We start from the raw sequence: 24,325 nt of genomic DNA on the forward strand, positions 1-24,325 counted from the left end.
AGGAAGCAATGTTTATTTTTCCTCTAGTGAAAGATTTTTTTATAAGTCATGTGGTAAACCTTACTAGATAATTTATAAATATGGAACACAGATACAAGTTTCTAATAGAACAGATTGATAGAAGCTTCCTCAATGAGCAAAGATAAAATATGCTCACCAACTTCGCTTACAACTTCGTCAGCTTCTTCCATGCAAATCCAATTCAACCAGCCAATGTCCCAAATACTATTAATCGCCACATCTGAGCATTTGAGATCCCTCTCCAACTTTATATAGAGATTATCTTTAGAAAGGCCATCTTCATTGAGCTTACTGTAGCTAGTTAGTCTCTTTATCCCGTTACTGATATTATTCAGCAAATCTTCCAGGGAGAAGTAAATTGTTCGGCCCCATGTTTGCGACAGAAATGGCGGATAAAAGAAATTCTTCTGCTGGCATTTTCGTGTCATTTGTTCTTCTGCATTGTCCAAGTAGAGTTTCAAATCCTTTATTCTGAAATCTCTTTTAATTTGGGGATATATCAGTTTGCAAGAGTGAAGACCCAAAAATTCCTGCACACGATCAATGAAGGATTGGTTGCTCAAAAGCAACAACGTCATCTCATCATCTATTGCAGATGCTTCTGCTATATGCACTTTGTTCATGGAGAGTTGGATGGCTTCATCTCCTGATGAATGCATTCTTCCAAGTTGGCTAGCATTAACTTCACAAAAAGCTCTCCCACTTATGTCATCTGCTATAAAATGAATTGTTTCATTAAGTACTCCTAATAGTTGAGTTGATCACATTAAGTCAGCTGTCATCTCAGCTTGTACTAAGGTCAAATATAAAATCTATATTAGAAAGTAAAATTAGATGCACTACACATAAAAGACATTAAGATTTGTGAAAATGCAGAAGTTATAAGAATATGTGAAAGCCTACACACGACTTATGACTAGACCAGATAAATCTCATGAAATTGCTAAATTTTTCACCTTTAATGCAAGTATCAGCATCCTGCTCTGCCATTTTACAGTAGTTGTCACACGAGTAAGTGATATTTTCTGTCGAAGGTCCACCGTTTTGATCTTGAGGATTGAGTTCTTTTCCATTTTCCTTGCAACTTTTATCATCGGTCTACACAAAATGTTATTCAATTTCAATTTAAAAGTATACTAGAAATTTGAACATATAAAAGATTAGTCAACTCATGTAATGAACTATTGCATAGCAAGTGAAATCAGACTATCAAGGAAACTAATATATGGGAATGTTTTTATATTTTGCATAGTAGATTATTAAGAATCCTCCTTATTGCTTCTTAAATATTTCACTATCTGACAAACCAAAAAGTTGGAGAAGAAACCAGTTCAGCTAGGAGTTAAAGCTAGATGGGTGGAAGACTTACAACTTTTTTGATGATTATAGAGTTTCTGACTTTCCTAGCTACTGCTGTCTTCTTCTCTTTGGTGGAAGCAGTGAAATTCTGTGACTCAATTTTCTGAGGACATTTATGATTTCCATTTGGCAACACACTAGATGCAGAAGAAATTTTATTTGCTGCAAGAAGCTTCCTATCAGGCTTTGTTACAATGTTAACCTTGGTGTAAGATGTTGACATCCTTGTTTGTTTCATATCTTTCTTCTCTTCGGGTTTCTTTCTAATTACAGGTCGCCGTTTACGTTCCTCTGTCAGTCTTCTGCTTGACTTAATTGTCTCTTTCAACTTCTGCTTACGGGTTGCAGAAGCCGGAGCTTTAACATCTTCAGGTGACTCTACTATAGTTTTTTCTATGCTTTTCACTTCATTTCTTTCTGTTCTTCTAACCACCAAATGAACATGATCAATAGCCTTCTCGTTTGGGACCAATTTCTCTGATGGGACCTCTTCCTTCAGTAATATCTTATCTGAAAGACAATCCTCGTGGATCTCTTCCCTCTCGAAATAAGGTGAATGAGTAGGCTTCATGATAACAATTGGCGGTGCTTGGTCATCATTCCTATATTTCCTGCCACTGTGTTCAAGTTCTGAATTTTCCAAAAAATAAGGCTGGATTCTGTGATCCTCAGCTAGACTATTTTTCAAAAGCCCTTTATAATGCATTGTATCAATGATATCCTGCAGTGACTTTTTATTTGGATCTGAATTCTCCTCTATTAGTTGTAGCTTCCTTGTTTTAGGCATCTCAATATCGAAAATGGCCCTCGGTGAACTTACGCTCCTCAGCTTTTCTTCTTTTCTAACATTATGAGAATCCCCAGAAACTTCATTGAGCCCCATAAGTTTTGCAATGAGATTTGGCACCTTGGTCTTCTTAACTTGATCCGAGATACGAGTAGATGCTCCACAGGACTTAGCCTCTGAACAATTACTTGTGGTGTACCTTAATGAGAGGCTTGAAGCCTTCTCATCATCGGAAGACAGAGACAAAAGGTTTTGCCTATTGAGGCTTTCTTTTATCAGTTTCTTCATCTCCTCAACCGAGTTTCTCGAGGGCTCATCGACTAAAACATACTGCTTTTGAACTCTATTCTTGTGACCATTGGCTACAAATCTTTTACCTCTTGACACTTCATGAAAAACTTCTTCTATCCCTTTTCTTGCTATCCCTTCCCTGAATTCTTGTTTCCCCTTCTTACTCATGCCCGACTGGCTCCTCGAGGCGGCTTGAAACTTCTCGAGCATGACCAGTGACTCCTGAAGATCCATAGCCCCTCTTAAAAGATCTTCAGCAAAATGTTTAGATAATCCATCAAGATTGGGCGCCTTTGACCACGAATTGATCATTTGAGTCAGGTTGTGGGCACCCATAGAGACCTCTAAGAGCTGCAAGTCATTGTTGTCTCTGAATGCCATGGCAGTCTCTTCTTCCTTGCCCTTAATAGTAGTCTGATTTGGGTTTTTATAGCTTCTTGAAATAGCAGGGGATGTTTTGTTCCTTCTATTTGTCCCACATTGGGCTGTTTCCTTCTCATCTTTCCCTCTGGTGGGAAGAATCTTTGACAAGGATCTGTGAACAACTGATCTGAAGCTGTCTTGCTGCATATTCTGCAAATGAAAGATAACAAGAAAAATCCATTGTGACATGGCCAGATACCAAATCCAAAACCCCAAATCCCTAAGCCCAAAATAGAAGATTAATTGCTCCCAGAGAAGAAACTTACATGATCCTCACAACCCCCTAGTACTATATCATCTTCAAAGCCTTCTTCCTTGCAAAGTCCTACTGATATGGGACTCAGCTTTAGAGCAGAACAAGGAGGTGAAGAGCAAATTTTGCAAATTCCCTTTGCTTCTTTGATTTAACATGTCTAAAATCCAACTGGCAACTGGGCATCTACCAAAACAACAAGAGAAGATGTAATAGGAACAAAAAATATATATATATATATATATAAATACCTATAAATCTGCAGGAAAACTTGGCATTGCTGCATCCACCTACATGGTTGACATAGAATGGTTTCAGATCTATGAGAGGAAAGAGTTGCTAACCTTGTGGTGCATGGATTTGCCATGCTACTTTAGTCATTGAAGAGGAGAATTGAAGAGGCCAGGGGGCAGCTTCCTGGTTGGTGCTTTCCACTGTGAACTCATTTACTTGGATTAAATTTTTTGTAGGCCTGTCAGTATGTCGATGTGATCCTCCCAACTGAATCCATGCAACAAAAGACTACACTGGAAAGCAACATCTCCATTAGACCATCCTCGGGTTAGATAACAAGAATCGAGATTTATCTTACAGCTGGGTACTTCACCTTGGCCCACCTCACTGCCTTAGTCAATGAAAGACTATATAGCTCTGAAATGGCTCAGTCAATGATACAAGCAATATTCTCTATTTTTCTATTGTCTATAGGGATTGATGTGATTTTAAATTTCAACTGCCCAAAAGCTATAGACTAGACAGTAAAACTAACTCCTATTTGTAGATGACTAGAAATATAAAATTAAAATTAAAATTCTCTCTTTCTCAAAATAAATAAATAAATAAATAAAATATTTTCAATAATTTAAATTGAACAACTTAACCAACTCTAACCCAATTTTTTTTTAAAATTTTATTTTAAGAGGTAAGACCTCGACCACAACTTGTAACAGTGGTTGGGCTTAGTTTGCCTAAATTCATTTGACATATATTTGTATATACCTTAGGTTAGATCTAGTCTTGAATGTGGACCCAGATAGTCTGTCACATCTATCATCTATGGCTATGTAGTCATGTAGAGAGGTTCCATTAATGGCGGTAGGATTCAAAGACTAACTACGAAAATATTTATAACTTGTTCTTTAGATTGGGAATGGATGGAGACGGCTAAAAGAAACTTAGAAAGGAGAAGATGCTTTTCTAAGATCACAAGGCTCCCATGTCGGACAGGACAGCACAGCTTGTGCGCGAGTCTCATACTCTCGTATTGGTTGCGAGTACCATGCATGTGAAAGGACAAAAAGAAATTAGGATTCAATTCATTTTAGGAAATTATGTTTTACCTAAGTGTTAAGTGTTAAGTGTTAAGTGTTAGTGTTAGGCATAACTTCATTTTATTCCTTTATAATCTTATTTATACTAATTTACCCTCTTATAGTCTTATTTTCTTTTCAACATATTTAACCAACCACACTATTGGTCTAATTTGAATATATTCATTAAATACTAATTAGATTTGAGATTATATATATATATATATATATATATATATATTTATTTATTTATTTATATTTTAATCAAAATCTTGTACAATCCCTCTACAACTTTGTCTCTAATAAGTATTTTTTTAAATTTGACATATAGTATGGATAAATATGATTAAAATAATAATGGTTTTACTTTGGATATAATTATAAAATGGTAATTTAAGACAAATAAAACTATTGATGGATGAAGTAAATTTAGAGCTAACTATAAAAAAAGTAAAATAATATATTACTTAACAATTATATTTTTTTGCTCAAAGTTTAACATAGTTCATACTTTTTTATGGACAAAGATTATTTGACACTTACTTTTTCACTTCAAGAAAAAAAAATTATTCTAAAATATAAATCTTTATTTTAGATAACAGTTAAGCATCGTAATAATAAGTTCATTTTAGAATACAAATATTATTTATCAAAATTATATATCCTATTAATCTATTTTATATCAAATCAAAAATTATTTATAATAAATTTTCTATATTTTACTTCACTTTATATCACATCAAAATTATTAAATATTTATTCTATAATACAAGTGAGTATAATAATAGTTATTTCTAAAATAAATACTTTATTTAGAGAATAATAAAGAGGAATACATATTCTACGATCGATCTTATTACTAAAGTAAACGATATTATAGTTATAATCACAATTTAGTCAAAATTTTAAAAAGACACAGTGATATAAAATAAAATTACTTTTTGTCTAAAGTGCAAAAAGTAAACATATATTTAACCCGAGAAGTAATATATTTATATGGCTTAGCGTCCCCACAAGGGAAATTAATACATCAATGGCTTAGAATATAATTAACTTGTAATAATTTATCTAGTCAGCTCATCATATAAAATAAATAGCACGTCGTCGTCATTTGAACCTTTTTATTAGCGATCGCTTTCAAAGACTAGTAGTCGACTGTAGTATTTGTACATCACAACGAACACCTGGCAACGAGATTGAATCCCATCGTCGGCAAGGGGGAGGGCGAGTGATTTATTACTAACAAATTCCATCCCGTGGAATTGAAATTTAATTGCAATTAAATTGCAAAAGCCGGTATATAGAAAGATACAATCTTTTAACTCTAACCATTTAATCCATAGTTGGTTGGAGTCATACCTCTTGAGCACAATTTTGGTGTACGTGGATCATGATAGAATTGTCGAATGGTTGCTATCGCTCGTTCCACAGTCTCGATCACACTTGAAAGAGAATACGAAAATGTTGTAAAATTTAAATTAGTGTGATTGGAGCAGTCAGATATATATGATTAATATTTGACTCATGTCTTATCGTGCTCCTAAACTAAATAGTATGAGATTAACTAACACTAAATATGAACATCTATATGTGTTAACATCTATATGGTATATTCGAACGGTCAAAACAAGCTTTTTACATGTGCAAACACAGTGTGGACGGTTGTATGGTGTGCTTAAATGGGCTCAGAGTGCGTTCGAATGCTCTGTTCAAACGACAGACTGAACGGTTGAATATAGAGTGACTGTTCATATGTTTTTATATAAAATTTCATACTTCTTCAACCATCGTAACATGATTTAAGCACTTTAATAACGATTCTAAAATCGTTTCAAATATTTTGACTTCAAAATTAATATTCTATTTCAATATTCTTTATCAAATATCTCATAACTTATGTATATATTCGTACATAAAATCTAGACAAATTATATAAATATAAATTATATTTTAAAATATAATTTATTAATTACATAAGTACAAATAAACTTAATATAACTCACACCGAATCTCAATCATTTACCGACCTTTGCCGATGAACACAATTGTCTAGCTAACAATAAACTCTTAAATTATGAAAAAAAAAAATAATAACAAAGATTCTTTTTGTTAAATAATTTGAAATTAATAACCTATACCCAGTTGTTAATTTGCCATGGTAACATTATTTTTGATAAATAATAATATGCGACATCATTTCTCTTCTATTTTCAAATGCTACAAATATAACCATTCGATCTCTTTTTCCATATAAAAACATGATTAATACCAAATAATCAAGAAATAACCTACTCCATTTTCACCATCAAGCGAACTATTACCCGTCTAAAGAAAAATTATCACCAACATTAAGAAACAAAACGTAACAAGGCCCCCACACAATTATAGAACATTGTTTTCTTCTTTATTATGAGTTTGTATTTCTTCCCATTTCTTTGTCCTTTTCCCAAGTAAATTGGATCGTCCGAGCTGTGAACCTAATGTAATGCAAACTCCTCACCCAATCCTTATCCTCTCGTTCAAAGAAAAATACCTTCTTATTATATGAAAAATCCCTTTCTTTAATTTTTTTTTTAAGAAATAGTTTTATAGGTTGATATATCATGCATTAAAATCAGATGTTTATGAGCCAAGAAAATAAAGGAGATAGCTTGAACAAGCATTATTACTTATTGCAAACTAATATCACAGCAAGATAAATATATTGTATCAAGCCCAAAGGACACATAAATAAAATAAAAAACTCTACCCAGGCTGCTACACTGGCATTAGAGATCTATCTTCCAGTAATTTCATAATGATAGCCATGGATCCAAATTAGTGAAGAAGCAACCCCCCCTCCCCTTCCCGGTGTAGACCACTGATGACCCGACAACAACTTAGACTCGAACAATAACAAAGGGGAGAGAGTGATGGTAGCAGAGAGGAGGCAATGACCTCTGTGGCAAGATTAGTGTCGACTACAACAAATAGGAAAAGAAAGCAAAAGCTAACAGAGAAAGAAGAAGAGAGAAAAGAAGAGGAAGGTGAGAAAAAAGAAAATGAGAAATTAAGGAGAAATAAAAGTTCCTTTCACGGCTTTCCTTATCAGGGATTATAGAATAGTGTTAGGTTAAAATTATTATTCTATAATAATTTTAGTTTTTAAACTATTGATGATTTAACAATAGAAGTGTAATTTATGAAAAAAAAAATGGTACGTATTTATTAGGTTATAATTATAGTTATAAACATTGATCGCATAGGAAATCATATTACGTGTGTCTCTTACTGATAAGCATTCGTAATATTAACCTCGAAGGGTAATTATAAATTTGGGTTTATATTTTCTACTCAGCCGATAAAAGAGCTCATATTGTATGAGTATTTTGTACATCATTTCCATAATAACAATGTAATTGGATGCCATAAGATTATCACTTCTCTCTTAACAAAAATCATCAATTTTTAAAGAAAGCATTGGTGTTCGTATACTTTTGACCGAATAAAACCTCAAGTGTAATAACCGTAAAGGCCCAATTAAAATTAAAATCAAAATCAAAATCAAAATCAAAATCAAAATTTCCATTCAATTGGAAGGTCAATGATTCACATTAATTACCCACGAGGAGACACCACCAACCTCTAGACACAGCCGGTGACCCGACCCACTTTTTACCGGCAACGTCCGGTGGGCAGCCGTTGGGATTCAAAATGCTGAAGCGGAAAGCTTGTGGACGAAAATGCCCTCGTAACGGACGGCGCAGATCTAGTCGCAGACCCAGATGCGGTTCCTCCTCCGTCGATCCTCGCACGGGTCACTCGGGACCTGAGGGGTAGGGTTTGAAACCGCCCCTTTTTAGTTCGAAAAAGAAAAGAGATGAGGAAAGAGACGAATATAATATACGCTCCTCTTCTCCCATCTCTCTCAGTCTTCAGACCTCTCTCTCTCTCTCTCTCTCTCTCTCTCTCTCTCTCTCTTTCTTTCTCTCTTTCTTTCTCTCTTTCTAGATTTGAAGGGATAGCTCACGGAAATCTCAGATTCGCTATTGATCGATCGAGAGTGTCGCCGCGCGATTGCATCTGTTTCATTGGAACAGTGAGGTTCGGGATTCTGTTTCTCTTGTTACCGTTTCGAATCCTTCGGGGCTGTTTCAAGTTAGGGTTTCTATTCAGACATCATTTTTTCGGAGATCTCGGTCGAATTGAGCGTTAAATGTTGGTTTGATTTGGGATTAGTGTTCTTTCGGTCGATTCTTGGTTGGTTTGGTTAGTTCTTCTTAGCAAGTGATTTGTTTGAAGATCTGGTTTTGTTGGTGGGTTTAGTTCGATGTTTGTAAGAAATTTGGCAAATTTGTGTTCGTAATGAGTGTTTTTGGTAGGGTTTCGGTGTGAAATTTTAGATCTTGTCCGTTAGCTCAGCACTTTTAATCTTTTAGTTGTGCATTGGTTGCAAGAAATGGATTTTTTTTCCGATCATTTTGGAAGCTGGTTCTTGTTGTGGGCTAAAATTAATCTTCTCTATTTTTCTCCCCCAGTCTATGATTTTCTCTTTATTGGCGGAGTCCTTGGGAGCCCTCTTGGGCGCTTGATGATGGTTTGGGAACCCTTCTCCGTGGAACTCTGCTGTCGAGTGGGGATTTGGACGTCAGTCTTCACTCACAATGGCAAGTGATAAGGGGCGGGGTTCCAGGAGAGGTGAAGCTACTACTTCTACAGCTGCTCATGAAGGGAGTGGAGATGAGCATCAGAGACAACGTCTATTTCATGGGTAATCCTTTCCTTGAGCTCTCAGCGGGGGTTGCAATTGTTGTTGATCGATGCTGAAGGAGGGATATATTTCTAGCTATTAGAGTTCTTGTTTTATCTACTTTATACTTGAGCAAGTAATCTTTTGATGAATAGATCTTGTCACTGTGTTCAAGCAAGAGGAGCCCAATAATAGGTCAATCTTTATACGTCTGTATATGTTTTTGTAGGAGGACCACTGGTCCAGCACGTCGGTCAACTAAAGGGCAATGGACTGCTGAAGAGGTAACATCCAGATTCTTACAAGTCTGAATATAGTCCTACACTTATACTCCTTTTACTACACAATCTATAGAATCATTGTATTTATCATTTCAATAAATTAGGATGTGCTATCAGTGAGATTTCACGGAATCTACTTATAGGAACATTTATTATGATGGGAAAATCTTTGTGCATATGATCGTAGGAACATCTATTATGGTTATACTATATACTTAAGTTACCAGTATGTTATGTAACCTTGTTTTGTAGTACTTCATGTAGGATTGGTAACCAACATGGAGAAACTAGAGGTAATGCAATTTTAGTATATGGTGTCACAACAGTACTTACTATAGTGCTTTAAGCTCATTGTGTTGTAAATTTAGATCAATTCATTGTCTCTTGAGGCTTATATTATCGGTATTTATAATGTCAGATGATCTTTACTTGACTAAACTGAAGATACTATAGCATGATATTTCTCTTTCAAGTATTTCTTTTGCTTGTTTCAATGGTTCCCTTTTCAAAGAATTTGTAGTGGTTGTATACAGCATGCAAGAAGCCTAGATGGGTATCTTTTGCGACATTGAAAGATACTTTAAAATTTGAGTTTGATGTGAACTTTTTGCTAATATGTATGTTTCGTGCAATTTTAGATGATTTTTTTCCTCTATATTTTTATAGAGTATGTTTGTTTTGCTACAGGATTCTATATTATGCAGGGCCGTTCAACGCTTTAAAGGGAAAAATTGGAAAAAGATAGGTACATATTCATTGATACAACTTACAGAAACTAGAATGACGTCCTCATTAACACTATTATTGTGAACTTTCTCCCTCGAAATCTTAATACTTTTGTTGTAATCTGGACGTCTTTTTACTATTTCATATCATGGAATTAGAAACTGCATTGGATTAATTAGTTTCAAAAACTTTCTATGTATTTTGCCCTCAACCCTTTATGATATAAAGCACTAAAACTCAATTTTCTCATCTATCTGGTTACTTGTACAAGCAAATGGATATATCCAAAATGCAACTAACCTAGCTACCTAGGCAACAATAAATACAAATATATGATGCAAAAGATATCATTTTCAAGTTACTTGGAAAAGGTATACTCACTTATACACAGGAGATGACTAGGTACATGACATTCAACAAAGAAAGTCTATCATTTTCATAAATGAAGGTTACTTAAACTATTATAATATATATATTGCAGAACATTTTCATTCTTAAAGTTAAATTTTCAGTTGTTATTAATAAGCTAGATGAGATCTCTATATGAACTTTAACTAAGGTTTCGAAACTCGATATCGAGATCGGGATCGGTCGTTAGAAAAAACGATATGTATTGGTTGTATCGACCGCCATATTAAATCGGACTATTTTTAATTACATAAAATAACAGAAAAATAAGAAATAAAAATTAGTCACATATGAACTTTAAAAACTAAAAAAAAACTCACTTAAAGCTATAATGAATTTCGACTTGAATTAGACAAATTTTATACTTGCAAATTATTATTATATACAATATAAAGAGAGAGATCTCTCTTCAGTGTTGTTCTATAGCAGTAAGAAAAGAAAAGTTAAAAAATAGGTAAGAAAGAAGGAAAGAAAATGAGAAAAAAATTTATTCGAGTTCACCAAAGTGCGGACTAGCCAGAGGGGCTCACCGGAACGGCCGCCAAATAAACTTGGTGGAGTGTAAAAGTGAGAGGAGATTGTGGACTAGCCAAAGGGGCTCACCAAAATGGCCGCCAAATGAACTTGACGAAGTGTAAGAGTGAGAGGAGAGTGTGTGTGAGAGATAGAGAGTAAAAATTGAAAATTTGAAAAAGAAAGCAGTTGATGACATTAATTATTAATGTCTTCTAGGTTAGATACATTTTAGATTCGACCTGAATCTTAAAAAAAATTAATTTCAGCCAATATTGTTGTTTTCAATTGATACGTCCGAGACAGATTGACCGATACGGCCGAGTTTGGCCAAAACCGGCTTATACTAGCTGATACTGGCTGAAATTGGACCAAAATCGGTCTGATTGGGATCAGTTATGATTGATCCCATTCCGGATTGGCCAATCCGACTCGGGATTAGCTGATTTTGGGATCCATGATTTTAAGCCTACATAATTTTCAAATTTAGTTATGATACATTCAATGCAATAGCAATCGGGCAAAAGTTGTGATATTTTAAGAAGAGAAATAGCATTCTAAGATAGACCAGCAATACTTTGTTATTAGAACATTATCATTATTATCACTATCACCACCACCAACACCATCATTGTTGTAATGCGTCCTAAGCTTGCTTGCCAATGTAGTCATGAGTTATTTTCTGTTTCCACATTATGAAGCTTGCTAATTGTTTTCTTGTTTGTTGGAACTTTTTTCTTTTCAGCTGAATGTTTTCCCGACAGGACCGATGTGCAGTGCCTGCACAGGTGGCAGAAGGTTCTAAATCCTGAGCTTGTGAAGGGACCATGGTCGAAAGAAGTAAGTCATCTAGATTCTATGGGGCCTACAACATTATTATGCCACTTATTTTTGCATTTACATTTGCCTTGCATCCTGAGTTCTAACTTTTTGTTAGATAGTGCTTTCCATTTCAATTTTTTCTAAATCTAGTCAATTGTAGGAAGATGACATAATCATTCAAATGGTAAATAAATATGGGCCAAAGAAGTGGTCAACCATTGCGCAAGCATTACCTGGTCGGATTGGAAAGCAGTGCCGAGAGAGGTATGCCATTAGTTAATTCCTTGTTATTTCTTCTTCCTTTTAATTTTGACGAGTATTACCTTGGTTGTTTGCTTCTTTTTTTTCTTGACGAGATCATCAGTTGATTATTACATGTTAAATGATTCTTAAATAATTAAATAGACCAGCTTTTTTTTTTTCATTTGATAAGGTAGCTAACGGATATAAGTAGTATAAGGAAATAATCGGGGTTTTTTCATCAAAATTTGCTTGAAACTCAATATAAATTGTTCTATGATGGCATTCATAACAAATGGCTCAAAAGTTATGGTGTTTATCTCTTGAATCATTTAGAGAATCCTTTGATTTTAGAATGCAGTTTCATTGTGCCATATGATATGGAGATAGGACCATGATATATTCTCATAGAATGTATCATAAGCCATGGAAGCTTCTTATTTTTCTACCGAGTAGTTCTTCTTTCCTTCCTTTGTATGCATCTGATGCAAAATTGGCTCGTTAAATTATATTCATTATCCCTCCCACAGAAATGGTGTATTCTGTAGCTTTTTCGTCTGCCTACTTCAATTTTAATGTTCAAGTATTGCTTTTTGTTCAGTGACGTTTGGCTCCAACTTATAGTATTGTGGTGGTAAATTAACAAAATATGTACTACTGTTTAGGTCACTCACTAATACTGTTTTAAGTTTGAGAATTTTGAATTTTTTTCACTGAAAGCGCTTTGTTATTTTTTTTTTCATTTCTACATTATTTTATTGTCTTCTAGGTATGAAGAAATCTTTTACATCTTGTTACCAATGCTCTCTCATCTTCTAGCTTCATCCTTCTGATATTGATTGCAATAACATTTACTAATGGTAAAGAAACAAATCGTAGGTGGCATAATCATCTTAACCCTGCCATAAACAAGGAGGCATGGACTCAAGAAGAGGAGATAGCACTGATTCATGCTCATCAAATTTATGGAAATAAGTGGGCCGAGCTGACAAAATTCTTACCAGGAAGGTAAGAGATTTTTATGTAATGACTGCTGCTTAGGAAGTGAAATATGTTTCTTGTTTACCATTACAAAAAATCTCTTACCTCTGAAAATTTTCCTGATCTTTTTCACATGCATCTCTAATAATAAAAGCTAGTTTATCTTGTTCTAATGATGATTTATCATTTATGAACAGTTTGTCTATGTGTTTATATGCCTGTATCTGCTTGAGATATTGGCTCTATATGCCCCATCCTTTTTTATCTGTAATTTTTCTAATATCTATATCTACTGTTATCAATATCCACTGGCACATCTCTCTATTCTTTTCGTGATTTAGCTCCTTGCATTTTGTACTTTGGTGATACCTGCCGTTATTTCATTTGGTCTATTACGAGTTAATTAAGCTTCTATTCTTAATGCTGTGTGCATGATTGTTGAAATACTATTCTGCTCTACAACATCAGGACAGACAATGCAATTAAGAATCACTGGAACAGCTCTGTGAAGAAGAAACTGGATTCATACTTGGCATCAGGCTTACTGGAACAGTTCCATGGCTTGTCTCATATAGGAAATCCTTCCCATGATACTTACTTGTCTGCAGTGACTCAACAAACTAGTGAAGATAATGGTTTTAAAGACAGGCAAGAAGTTGAAGATTTGTCAGAGTGTTGTAGCCAAGCCTCGTCAGCCTTGGTCGCTTGCTCTCAATCTGACTGTGAATTGGTTAGCACAACTCTGGGCTGTGATGATTTACAACCAAGGCACGATGCCAACAAGAAAGAGGAACAAGATTCTTGTTTTTCAATGTACGCTAAGGAGTATTGCTCTTTCATTGAGGGAATCGCGCGTACCTTGCCTGAGATACAGCATCAAGGTTCAGCTTCTGACATTGATCTGGACCAAAACATTAAGATGGAGGTTGAAGTATCTCAAGGAGTGGATGTCGAAATTGCTTCAGATGAACTTCCTGATAATTCTTTACCAGAGGAAACTCGCAATTCCCCAGAGTTAGCAGAAACCCTGGAATGCCACACCCTCTGTGATGAAAATCAGAAAATCAGATCTACTTTGTTGTCAAGTCCAATGAACATGCCTGCTTCTGTGGGAGAGAGTGTTTCTGGATATGAGAAACACAAAATACTTCCATTGACTGAAGCTGACATTGAAAGTGACAACAATTCTAAAACAGACATGTGGCAAGATATATCATTACGAGGTCTTATGGATGCACCAGAAATACCCAACGTTGATCGGCTCTTGGGCCTAAATTGCCAGAGTGATATATATTCTCCTGATGCTTATAAAAATTTCGCTTCATATTCATATCCACTATACCCTGTCAGTTCATCTAGCATTCTAGACATCTCATATTGTCAAAGTCTGATGACTGTAGTACCACCTTCTCTTGTTTGTCCAAATGATATGAAGTTGCTGTGTAATAGTAATAACATTGAGGGAAGTAGCATATCTATTGGGCCTCAGGATTCAGAGGTAATTACGTGCTCGTATGATGGCTTTGCTTATTCCACTCGACCTGTCACATCTCCTGCTGACGGCGCGAGGTCTAAGATTAGTGTGCCTCCAGACCAGGTTCAGGAAAGTGAAGTTGCAAAGCAGACATACATGGAGATGATGGATTGTGGATCTCCAACTAATGCTGGAAAAGTTACACCATCAAAAGAAAATCAAACTATGGTGACCAAGGAACAGCTGGATGTTGGAGCTTTGTTCTATGAGCCTCCTCGCTTTCCGAGCTTAGACATCCCATTTGTCAGCTGTGATCTTGCATCTTCTGGTGATCTTCAGCAGGCATATAGTCCTCTTGGGATTCGTCAATTAATGATGTCATCCACAAACTGCTCTACTTCTTATGGCCTGTGGGATTCTCCATCTCCTGATGAGAGTCCTGATGCTCTACTTAAGAGTGCTGCTAAAAGCTTCTTATGTACGCCATCAATTATGAAGAAAAGGCAGCGCGAACTGTTGTCACCATTGCACGATAGAACTGACAAGAAATCTTGGATGGACATGGATCGTGGCTTATCTGGCATATCTTCTATAAGCAGGGTTGAAATCTGTCATATGGATACCATGAAAGATAAAACAATTGTTTCTGGATCTCCATGCTCTACTGGGAGACCTGTTCCTTCTTCAGGTGATCATACAAAGAAAATTGAATATTCTGCCGTACAAAAGGACAATTTGGGCCATGCAGCTGGATCTGTAAAAGAGCTAACTAATATATCTGAGAAACAATCCCATGGCAGTCAGAAAACAATAACAGAGCAATATTCAACTGCTTTAATATCAGCAACCAAAGTTGATGCTACTGCTGCAGAAATGGCAGTAAGTTCTTTCTGACTATTTATCTCTCTAATTATAGTAATTACATGCTAAGTATACATCCTCGAATGCCAAAATATTTCCTAATTGTAACATTAACTGCAAATGGTAAACCAGCAGCAAAGTATGTTATCTGACCAATTAGAATTTGCTCAATCTTCTACAAACCTGGCCAGATTCTAGCTTTCTGTAAAGCGAGACAAATGTTATTGTTTTCTGTTTTGTGAAAGAATATGCCTTTTTTTGCTATAGTTTAACTACATGATAAATATGTGACTGAAAAACGAGATTCTTACTAGATTTAATTCAATTATGAAATTTGCATTAGTTATGCTCCTTCATGATTTATTCTTTGCTACAGTACTCTTATATGCCATATAAGACTGACGGTAGCTATTGTCATGTCAAAGAATTTGACAATTTTCATCCTGTGTTTTGAACAAGGTGGAATCCTTATATTTCCAGCATTATAATATCTATTACGTTATTCTGACAATATTTTTAACCCTCATTGTATGATTGTTCTTGGCTAGTTAATACTTCTTTACTATAATAAAGTTGGATGCCCTTCAATCGAAATGGCAGTTTTTATTCATATCCTTTGACATATTTTGAGTTCATTCTAGTAATTTTCTCTGCTCTTACTGTCATTTACTTCTTATTTTTATCTATTTCTGAGATTTCAGCAGGGATATAAAATTCACCTCCTCTTCAATCTGTATTAATTTGCTTAATAGCTTAATGTACTTTACCAATATATTTTTTATATACTATATTTTGTCTCTGGTCTGCAAAAATGTCAACTCAAACTCTTGAACCTGGAAATGTCTTATGGTTTCCCACTGGAAGAGTGTTCAATAGGAGAAACATCTCAACTGGAAATCACTTCTTTTGACCTTTTGCAACCTTCACTTTTCTGATGGTTTTTGTTTCCCATGTGGTGCAACCTTCACTTTTCTGATGGTTTTTGTTTCCCATGTGGTCATTATGCAGCAGCCTGTTAGGATTCTTTCTGAACGTAACATCAATGACCGGTTGTTTTCTGCTGAACGTGATGGATGTGCTGCAAATGAGCAATCAAATGGTGGTGCAAAGTCTTTGAAAGATCAGACTTTTGGAAGCTTGAAAAGCATGCCAGAGGAAAGTCTTATGGCTTCCAAGCCTGAATCTTTATCTAACCATACTGCATCCCTGTCTCCTAATGTTGGTAAATGTGAGGAGCAGTCTTCATTACCAGGTACTTCGGAAAAATGTGCCAGATCAATTCATACAGAGGTCATAACTGAGAAGTGTGGCTCATCGGTCGATGTATATCTTGAAAACATGAACATGTAAGTTTAGTACATACAAACTTTAGTTTAACATGCCGATCAATATTTGAACTTGTTTACCAGCTTGCTGATTTTTGCTGTATTCTAAATTTCTGACTATTTTCTTTTTATTATTTTCTTTTCAACTGATCTACTTATTTAAGTGTGGCAGAATAAGTGGTGTACTTTGCGTCATTTCTATTTCTGATATACTTTTTGTGTCAGATTTGCTGAGACTCCTGGTGTCAAACGAGGTATAGAATCTCCTTCAGCATGGAAATCACCTTGGTTTATGAATTCTCTTCTTTCAGGAAATAGAATCGACACAGATTTAACATACCAGGTAGGCAGTGTTCTGTTATACTCTTATTTTAGTAATATTATACATGAGTTGTTTATTCAGTCTTAGTTATTTTGGTTTGAGTATGTGCTTCATCTTCTTAGAGCCCTCTTGCACAGATATACGGCGTACCTTCTGGTCAGATTAACATATTTTATCTAGTGATAACAGAATGTAGATATTTCTATAGTTCAATAATGGCGTCATGATACCTGACAATGAATACTTTTCCATAATGAAGAGTTAACTCCAAGATCCTTTGCTCCTTTTTTTCTTCCTTGTCTTTCTATAAATGAGTTGTTTATAACTTTATTCAGTCTCAGTTATTTTGGTTTGAGTATGTGCTTCATCTTCTTAGAGCCCTTTTGCACAGATATAAGCATACCTTCTGGTCAGATTAACATTTTTTATCTAATGATAACAGAATGTAGATATTTCTATAGTTCAATAATGACGTCGTGATACCTGACAAGGACTAATTTTCCATAATGAAGAGTAACTCCCAATATCCTTTGCTCCTTTTTTTCTTTTTCTTTCTACAAATTTCCAACTATTTTAATCAGAAGTTTACATGTTTATAATACTTTATATATGACACAGATATACATAGCATTACTCCGGAGATTGGAGGCACATTACATAGATGGGAACATCAACATTAGACCTTAGCAGTGAAATTTGCACCTTTTCATCTCATACTTAAGTGACAGTTTAGTGTTTCTTTTATCTTCATTTTATTTACTCGGATGTTAGATTTAAAGATGTTTATTAAGGATCTTTTGGTCCTTTTCTTGGTTTGTTTTTAGTATAAAAGAGATAATTTTGCTTTCTGCTTTTCCCAGGATGTAGGATATTTCATGAGCCCAGGAGAAAGAACATATGATGCAATTGGACTGATGAGGCAGTTCAGCGAGCAAACTGCTGCCGTTGTGGCCGAGGCCCATGAGGTATTGGCAAGTGGAAGCCCTAGGCCTGGAGTCACCCCTAACGAAAGAAACTCTGACAAAGAAAATTTCGCGAAAGAAAATTTTCAGTCAGGGGTAGTTGAAGCTCACCACATGCCACCTAAACTCATGGTAATATATCTGCAATTTGTACTCTTAGTTTTGCTTATTTCCTATATGGGCCGTTGGCCTGCCAAAGGTTGCAATTTTCAACCATGTCACAATCTGCCAGTGCGTCATATAGCAGACAGATGATGCCCTTTTTCATTTCTACCACAAATAGTTTCTTCTCAAAACCTTTTAATATATTCAATACATTGTCTACCGAATTCTCTTCTTTCTTCAGACTTGCTACTTGGAAACAAGTTCTGTATCTGAAAATTTCCTCTTAATCGAAAATACAAGTGCCATTGTTGTTCTCTGATCGTAATCCTAATAACTTTGCAGGCAGAGGCGCGAGTTCTTGATTTCAGTGGATGTGCAACTCCTGCCAGAAGAACTGAAGTAAAGAAAGTAAGTAATGTAGGGGCATCAGTAAGCTTCTCCAGCCCAACCTCCTATCTTATGAAGAATTGCCGGTAGCTTGCAGGGAAGCAAAGAAGTCAAATTCATAATCCTCATGAGAATGTACATGTGCCTTGCTTTATTTTGCTTTTCCTTTTCCTTTTGGCATATTTATCTTGTATCACCCCGGCCTTTTCCAGTTAAAAGACAGCTTAGTCGGGATCTGATCAAGATTGCCATTTAATTATTTCAATTTGTAATCCTGTGCTCTTCTATTGGAATATGATATATCTAAATTGCTCAGACTTAGTTTTTGGAGGTTTTGCCGACTTCATTCCATTGGCGTTGTTATTCAATCTATTTTTCATCTTGAAACTGTAATTTTGTCTCTATATGGACTTTTGCAGTCTTCAATTGGTGGTTTAATCTGTGGAGGCATGTGAACGACCTATATTTTACGCTACGAGTTTTGAGTTGACTTTTAATTCGACGAACATTTTTTTTTTCTTTCCTCTTTCATTGATACAGTTGATTTTGTGGCTGAAACTAGGAAATAGCCTAGTTATGACTCCTTGTTGGAGAAATAATATAAATCTTGGCCTGCCAACGATCAATGTCCAGTCTTTGCCAAGTTGCCGGAGATCGCTGAAATAGCTGCATTTGATCAATTAGTTACTACTTCCCACTTGGTACTATAGGTAAGTAGGCTAGATAAAAATCTTTTGATGTATAGATTGAATGAATAAATTAATATTTTTTAAATTAGTCACAATAAATTTAAATTATATCTCTTAAAAAAATACATCAAATATCAATCCTAATTGCAAAAGACTTGAACTCATCAACTCTATGATGAGCGGACCTTACTCAAATTGTTATGTTGTTTGGTTCATTTCGTCATCTGGTCTGGGTGATTGACTCTTTGGAATTAAAGGTGGTAATTAGCTAGACTTGACAACTTGACATATATATATATATGGGGGTGGGGAGAGACAGAGAGCGAGAGAGAGAGTATCCCGGGCTTATTGCCAGCCTCAGACGACAGACAGACCACTTGAAAACAGAGAAAACTAACCCACCTTCTTCATTAAGAAGCATCCCTTCTATATATATACATTATTCTACTAGCTTCCACCACCACCACCTCTCCTCTCTCCTCCAAACACTGTCCTCAAACATGCACCCCACGTTTGATCTCTTAAAAAAGGAAACCAAGAACATCCCCTCCAAAAAACCTATCTCCCTCTTCTCCTCTTCCTCTTTCTCTACCATTCTTCAATCTAACAGAAGACAAACAAACTCACCAAACCACCCCAAACATATCCTTGGACCTATTACAAAGATGGGCTTCTTCTCCCTTCCATTTTACTATTATCCCCCTCTCTCCTCTCTTTGAGCCTTTTATTTTGGCCTCTGCAACCAGATGTCCCACCTTTCCCTCTCCTTCCCCTGCTCTCATTTACAAGGTGGGTCTCTTCAATCCAATCTTTTAACCCATCAAGCTCCCATCTTTCCCTCTTATTCTATCTCCTAGACACATTTCCTTTGTGGGTTCCTCTCCTTTCTCTCAAATTCCTCCGTACGAGAAGACCGCGTCCGCACGCTCCACCAGGAGATATGACGTGGGCGCCGTCCGCAATCTGTGGTCCAAGCTCAGAGTATTGAGCCGTGTAATGGTTCGATTCGTGAAGCGGGGGCACAGCCTTGACAAGCCATTGCAAGGTGGTGGCGAGATGTTCGAGGTCGCGGGGCGCCAGTCGCAGAGCCCAGTTCTTGACGGTGGTGCAGGTGGGAATGGTTCAATGACGGATGAGAACACGATGATTCGTAGCAGCCATGGGGCTAAAGTTGGCGAGAAGGCTCCACGGTCTCGCCTTGGCAAGGATGGAGTCTTGAGTGGTGGTAGAAATGGACCTCCCTCAGGTAGAAGACATTGTCATAATGTCATTGGTTAGCTGGTTTAATATTTATTTTACAGTTTTCTTGATCATTGTAATGTTTGATGTGGATTAGACATGGAGTTGATGAAGGAGAAGTTTGCAAAGCTCTTGTTGGGGGAAGACATGTCTGGAAGTGGAAAAGGAGTTTCCTCAGCGCTTGCTCTATCCAACGCCATTACCAACCTTGCAGGTATCCAAGAAAATCATGATAAGCCTATTATTACCTGAATCTGTAAAAGTTTTTTTTTTTCGTAACTTGCTAGGAATAAATTTCATAGCGCAGCGCAACAATCAGTTAATTAGTCCCTTTATTTGGATCAACTCTATGTATATATGTATGAGTTTTCATAAATTCATCAATATTTAGTGGCAAATACTTCAATGCACCTTTAAAAATTATAATCTTAATCCAACGGCTATAATAGCCAGTTTTCATACCCGGTACCGGTTCCAAAACCACATTACGTAAGAAAAAGAGTATATCAGTTAAGAAGATTAATTACGTGTGCTTAACTTTCTAATTTTCTTGTTATACTCTTGAAGATCTTAACCATTAGATCTTCATCAAAGTGATTGATAAGTACGGAAGAAGCGCTCTACACGTTTTTCCGTTAAGATTTCTCTCTTAAATATAATTATGCCTTAATTATAGGAGATATCATTTAATATTAAATAATTTAAATTTGATTATTTGGAGATAAACTTTAATTTAAATATAATTCTCTATCTCTATCTATTAAAATTTAATTTAAATCAATCTTAAACTAATGGGAGATATATGTAAATAATAAAAAATAATTAAAAATATAAAATGTAATTAAAATTTCATCAAGTTAATTATAAAAGACATCAATACCCTTATTTTAATATATATACATTACTCTCAGTTAATGATATATATGTATTTTACTTAATAAAATATTAAGATAATATAATTGTTAAAAAATAATGTGCAAGATTATATATCTAAAAAAATTACCTGCTAAACCGGTAATATCTTTCATTCCTATTATACCCTTAAAGATCTTAACCGTTAGATCTTCATCAAATTGATTGATAAAAAATTAATTTGATTGCACGGAAGAAACCCTCTTATTTAGTTGCAGGTTTAGGGACAAGTCAACTATCTTCCATTTTCTTAGTTTCCATGATATATTTATGTTGGTTATATACTTGCATCCAACAATCCCCTTCCTTCATCCGGGCTTGAAATTGGCTGTTGAAAGATATAACATTAGCATTGGCATAATTAAGATGACATATAGAAAGAAATTCTTGACTCAAGAAAAGAGAAGTTACTCCTTTATTTTTGTTATATATGTAGCATATACTTGCATGAATATGGCCTCAATGTTATTAGACATCCTACCTTGACAAGGCAATGACTCACAGCTCGTTAGTTCTCCTCTTTTCATTAATGCAAGATAAGTTCTGATAGTTTCTACTTTTTTTTCTCCTTCTCTTATTTGTCCAGCTTCTGTTTTTGGTGAACATCGGCGCTTGGAACCAATGCCCCATGAAAAGAAGGCAAGGTGGAGGAAAGAAGTTGATTGGCTTTTATCTGTCACTGATCATATTGTGGAATTTGTTCCTACAAGGCAGAGATCAGATGATGGATCAAGCATGGAGGTGAAGGAGGATTCCCTATTAGATTTTTTCCCTTCATGCGGTTCATTATCTCAATCATCTAGGGACTTGGAAGATTATCCATTTTGTATCATGGAGAGATGTATTAGCTCGTCGATTTTAACATCCATTTTCTCTATTTTTTTCTCATCCAGATAATGTCAACTCAGCAACGCAGAGATCTCCAGATGAACATCCCTGCCTTGCGCAAGCTTGATGCAATGCTCCTAGTAAGAAATTCTATCTCTAGCTAATAAAAGCATAAATTCTGCGTCGTCTATTCCTACATTCTTACCATGGAAATGCAGGGCTACCTTGACAACTTCAAAGACCAGAACGAATTTTGGTATGTATCGAAGGATGCTGATGAATCAGAGAAAGGTAATGCACAGAGGAAGGATGACAAATGGTGGCTTCCCACTGTGAAAGTTCCCCCTAATGGGCTTTCTGAAGTCTCAAGGAAATGGCTGCAATTTCAGAAGGAATCTGTGAACCAAGTTCTCAAGGCAGCTATGGCAATAAATGCTCAGGTTCTTATGGAAATGGAGGTCCCTGAAGTCTATATAGATTCACTTCCAAAGGTATCCATATCTGAGTTTATGTTTCTCGAGTTTCAGTTGATATCACTTAGCTGGTAAATGCAAATGATAAGATCGATAACAAGCCTTTTGGGAACATTTTACCTTGTGACATCTAATCACTCTATTTTGTTTCTGATGATCTCAATGTTTTAAATTGCTTGCTTTCTCTTTGATCATAGAATGGGAAAACAAGCCTTGGAGATGCAATATATAGGAGCATAACGGTCGATCTTTTCGATCCTGAGCAATTCCTTGATACAATGGATCTGTCAACTGAGCACAAGGTCCTCGACCTCAAGAACCGAATCGAGGCATCAATTATTATTTGGAAGCGGAAGATGCACCAGAAGGATGGTAAATCATCTTGGGGTTCCATTGTTAGCTTGGAGAAAAGGGAGCAATTTGAAGAGAGAGCAGAGACCATCCTACTTCTTCTCAAGCAAAGATTCCCTGGCATTCCTCAATCATCACTTGACATAAGCAAGATCCAATACAACAAAGTAAGAAACCAAAAGACAATAGAAACTTATTTCCTACATAAGAAAGAATGCAAAGAATTGATTAAGTATCGTCTGATTGTTCTTGAATTATAATTTTTCAGGATGTTGGACAGTCCATATTGGAGAGCTACTCGCGTGTTCTTGAAAGCTTAGCATTCACAGTGATGTCGCGAATTGAGGATATCTTGTATGCCGATTGCCTAACTCAAGATCCATCCCTCAAGGACTCAAACAGAAGGTACTCATTGCCGGATGCAGAGACATCCACAGGACCGGTGAAGAAGTTGGACCCAAAGGAAGAGATGGAGAAGCTAAACGAAGCGCCAACTTCTATGACACTGTCCGATTTCATGGGTTGGCATTTTGATCCAGAGGCAGAAGCACAACAGAAGGAGAAGGGAAACTCCGAAGGCAATGTGAACTCAGAAGGTCAAATGTCGAAGAAGCCTCCCATTGTTGTGCCTACCAAGAGATTTTCTTACATAGAGAAAGTTGAAAACTTGGGAGGCTGGAGAAGTCCAACATCTCGTCATTAAGAAGTTTACAGTATAAGAAGTGAAGGAGATGGATACAAGTAGGAGACACAGAACACAGATTCTAAAACATAGTTCAGAGGCACTTTAGAGACAGTAGATCTCAAAGTTGAGTTTGAGCGATTCTACACTCTCTCCCCTCTTTGTAGACAGGGAAAGTGTACTTTTGATTGAGATAGAATTGGGTTGTTTTCTTCTCTTGAATTCCATTATATACTGTTGTAGCCACTGATCCAAAATATGTATCCCCAGAGTAAAGAAATTAGACTTTACCGAGGGAAAAATGGTGATATTATTTTCTTTAAAAGCAGTGATTGTCTTAAGGTATAACACCACAGAATGCAGAGTGTTTTGTATGGCTGAGACAACGGCCACATCAGGAGAGGAATGAGAGCGAGAAAATTCTGTTTATGTCAATCCTGTAACATAATCAGATTGGTCTCAGATTCCAACCATTAATCTATTTATCATTGCATTACACCTAATGGCTAAGTTGAATCCTGTTTATCCGGTAGTACATATCTGGGTATAATAGCACTTTGAAAAAAATTGC

The 24,325-nt window shown here is 35.8% G+C and overlaps 3 protein-coding genes across 8 annotated transcripts; 2 read left to right on the forward strand and 1 right to left on the reverse strand.

Moving 5' to 3' along the window:
- Positions 1-51: 51 nt before the first annotated feature.
- LOC140792389 (uncharacterized) lies at positions 52-3,749 on the reverse strand. Of its 5 annotated transcripts, none has more exons than XM_073143367.1 (5): positions 3,479-3,749; positions 3,148-3,320; positions 1,391-3,031; positions 978-1,119; positions 52-733 (listed from the first exon to the last, which is right to left on the reverse strand). In XM_073143367.1, the coding sequence occupies exons 3-5, from the start codon at positions 3,026-3,028 to the stop codon at positions 102-104; spliced, it is 2,412 nt and encodes an 803-aa protein (XP_072999468.1). In that variant the 5' UTR covers positions 3,029-3,031; positions 3,148-3,320; positions 3,479-3,749; the 3' UTR covers positions 52-101. The 5 variants fall into 5 exon arrangements, with proteins under 5 accessions (XP_072999468.1, XP_072999465.1, XP_072999466.1 ...); XM_073143364.1 differs by having other exon boundaries at positions 52-736; XM_073143365.1 differs by having other exon boundaries at positions 52-736; positions 3,386-3,687.
- Positions 3,750-8,307: 4,558 nt separating this feature from the next.
- LOC140792388 (transcription factor MYB3R-1) lies at positions 8,308-18,926 on the forward strand. Of its 2 annotated transcripts, none has more exons than XM_073143362.1 (12): positions 8,308-8,527; positions 8,962-9,194; positions 9,403-9,457; positions 10,142-10,199; positions 11,847-11,941; positions 12,084-12,187; positions 13,043-13,171; positions 13,613-15,497; positions 16,488-16,825; positions 17,030-17,147; positions 17,987-18,220; positions 18,536-18,926. In XM_073143362.1, exons 2-12 carry the CDS (start codon positions 9,088-9,090, stop codon positions 18,668-18,670), a joined length of 3,258 nt encoding a protein of 1,085 aa, XP_072999463.1. In that variant the 5' UTR covers positions 8,308-8,527; positions 8,962-9,087; the 3' UTR covers positions 18,671-18,926. The 2 variants fall into 2 exon arrangements, with proteins under 2 accessions (XP_072999463.1, XP_072999464.1); XM_073143363.1 differs by having other exon boundaries at positions 16,491-16,825.
- An 813-nt stretch (positions 18,927-19,739) lies between these two features.
- On the forward strand, positions 19,740-24,219 carry LOC140792391 (rho guanine nucleotide exchange factor 8-like). Its single transcript, XM_073143369.1, has 7 exons — positions 19,740-20,515; positions 20,606-20,722; positions 22,007-22,161; positions 22,314-22,388; positions 22,467-22,739; positions 22,919-23,239; positions 23,341-24,219. The coding sequence occupies exons 1-7, from the start codon at positions 20,266-20,268 to the stop codon at positions 23,773-23,775; spliced, it is 1,626 nt and encodes a 541-aa protein (XP_072999470.1). The 5' UTR covers positions 19,740-20,265; the 3' UTR covers positions 23,776-24,219.
- The last annotated feature ends 106 nt before the right edge of the window (positions 24,220-24,325 follow it).

Source organism: Typha latifolia, chromosome 7, assembly GCF_019914945.1.
Source record: "Typha latifolia isolate L0001 chromosome 7, TyphaL0001v2, whole genome shotgun sequence".
NCBI classification, from domain to species: Eukaryota; Viridiplantae; Streptophyta; class Magnoliopsida; order Poales; family Typhaceae; genus Typha; species Typha latifolia.

Bases quoted from the DNA above. Each gene is read 5' to 3' on its own strand.
- LOC140792388 (XM_073143362.1), top strand. From the start codon at position 9,088: ATGGCAAGTGATAAGGGGCGGGGTTCCAGGAGAGGTGAAGCTACTACT. The intron at 17,148-17,986 runs GTAGGCAGTGTT...TGCTTTTCCCAG, and splicing joins ACACAGATTTAACATACCAG to GATGTAGGATATTTCATGAG. The intron at 18,221-18,535 runs GTAATATATCTG...ATAACTTTGCAG, and splicing joins ACATGCCACCTAAACTCATG to GCAGAGGCGCGAGTTCTTGA.
- LOC140792391 (XM_073143369.1), top strand. From the start codon at position 20,266: ATGGTTCGATTCGTGAAGCGGGGGCACAGCCTTGACAAGCCATTGCAA. The intron at 20,516-20,605 runs GTAGAAGACATT...GATGTGGATTAG, and splicing joins TAGAAATGGACCTCCCTCAG to ACATGGAGTTGATGAAGGAG. The intron at 22,162-22,313 runs GTGAAGGAGGAT...TTTCTCATCCAG, and splicing joins ATGATGGATCAAGCATGGAG to ATAATGTCAACTCAGCAACG.
- LOC140792389 (XM_073143364.1), bottom strand. From the start codon at position 3,028: ATGCAGCAAGACAGCTTCAGATCAGTTGTTCACAGATCCTTGTCAAAG. The intron at 1,120-1,390 runs GTAAGTCTTCCA...CATTTTGTGTAG, and splicing joins CTATAATCATCAAAAAAGTT to ACCGATGATAAAAGTTGCAA. The intron at 737-977 runs GTGAAAAATTTA...TTCATTTTATAG, and splicing joins TGCTGATACTTGCATTAAAG to CAGATGACATAAGTGGGAGA.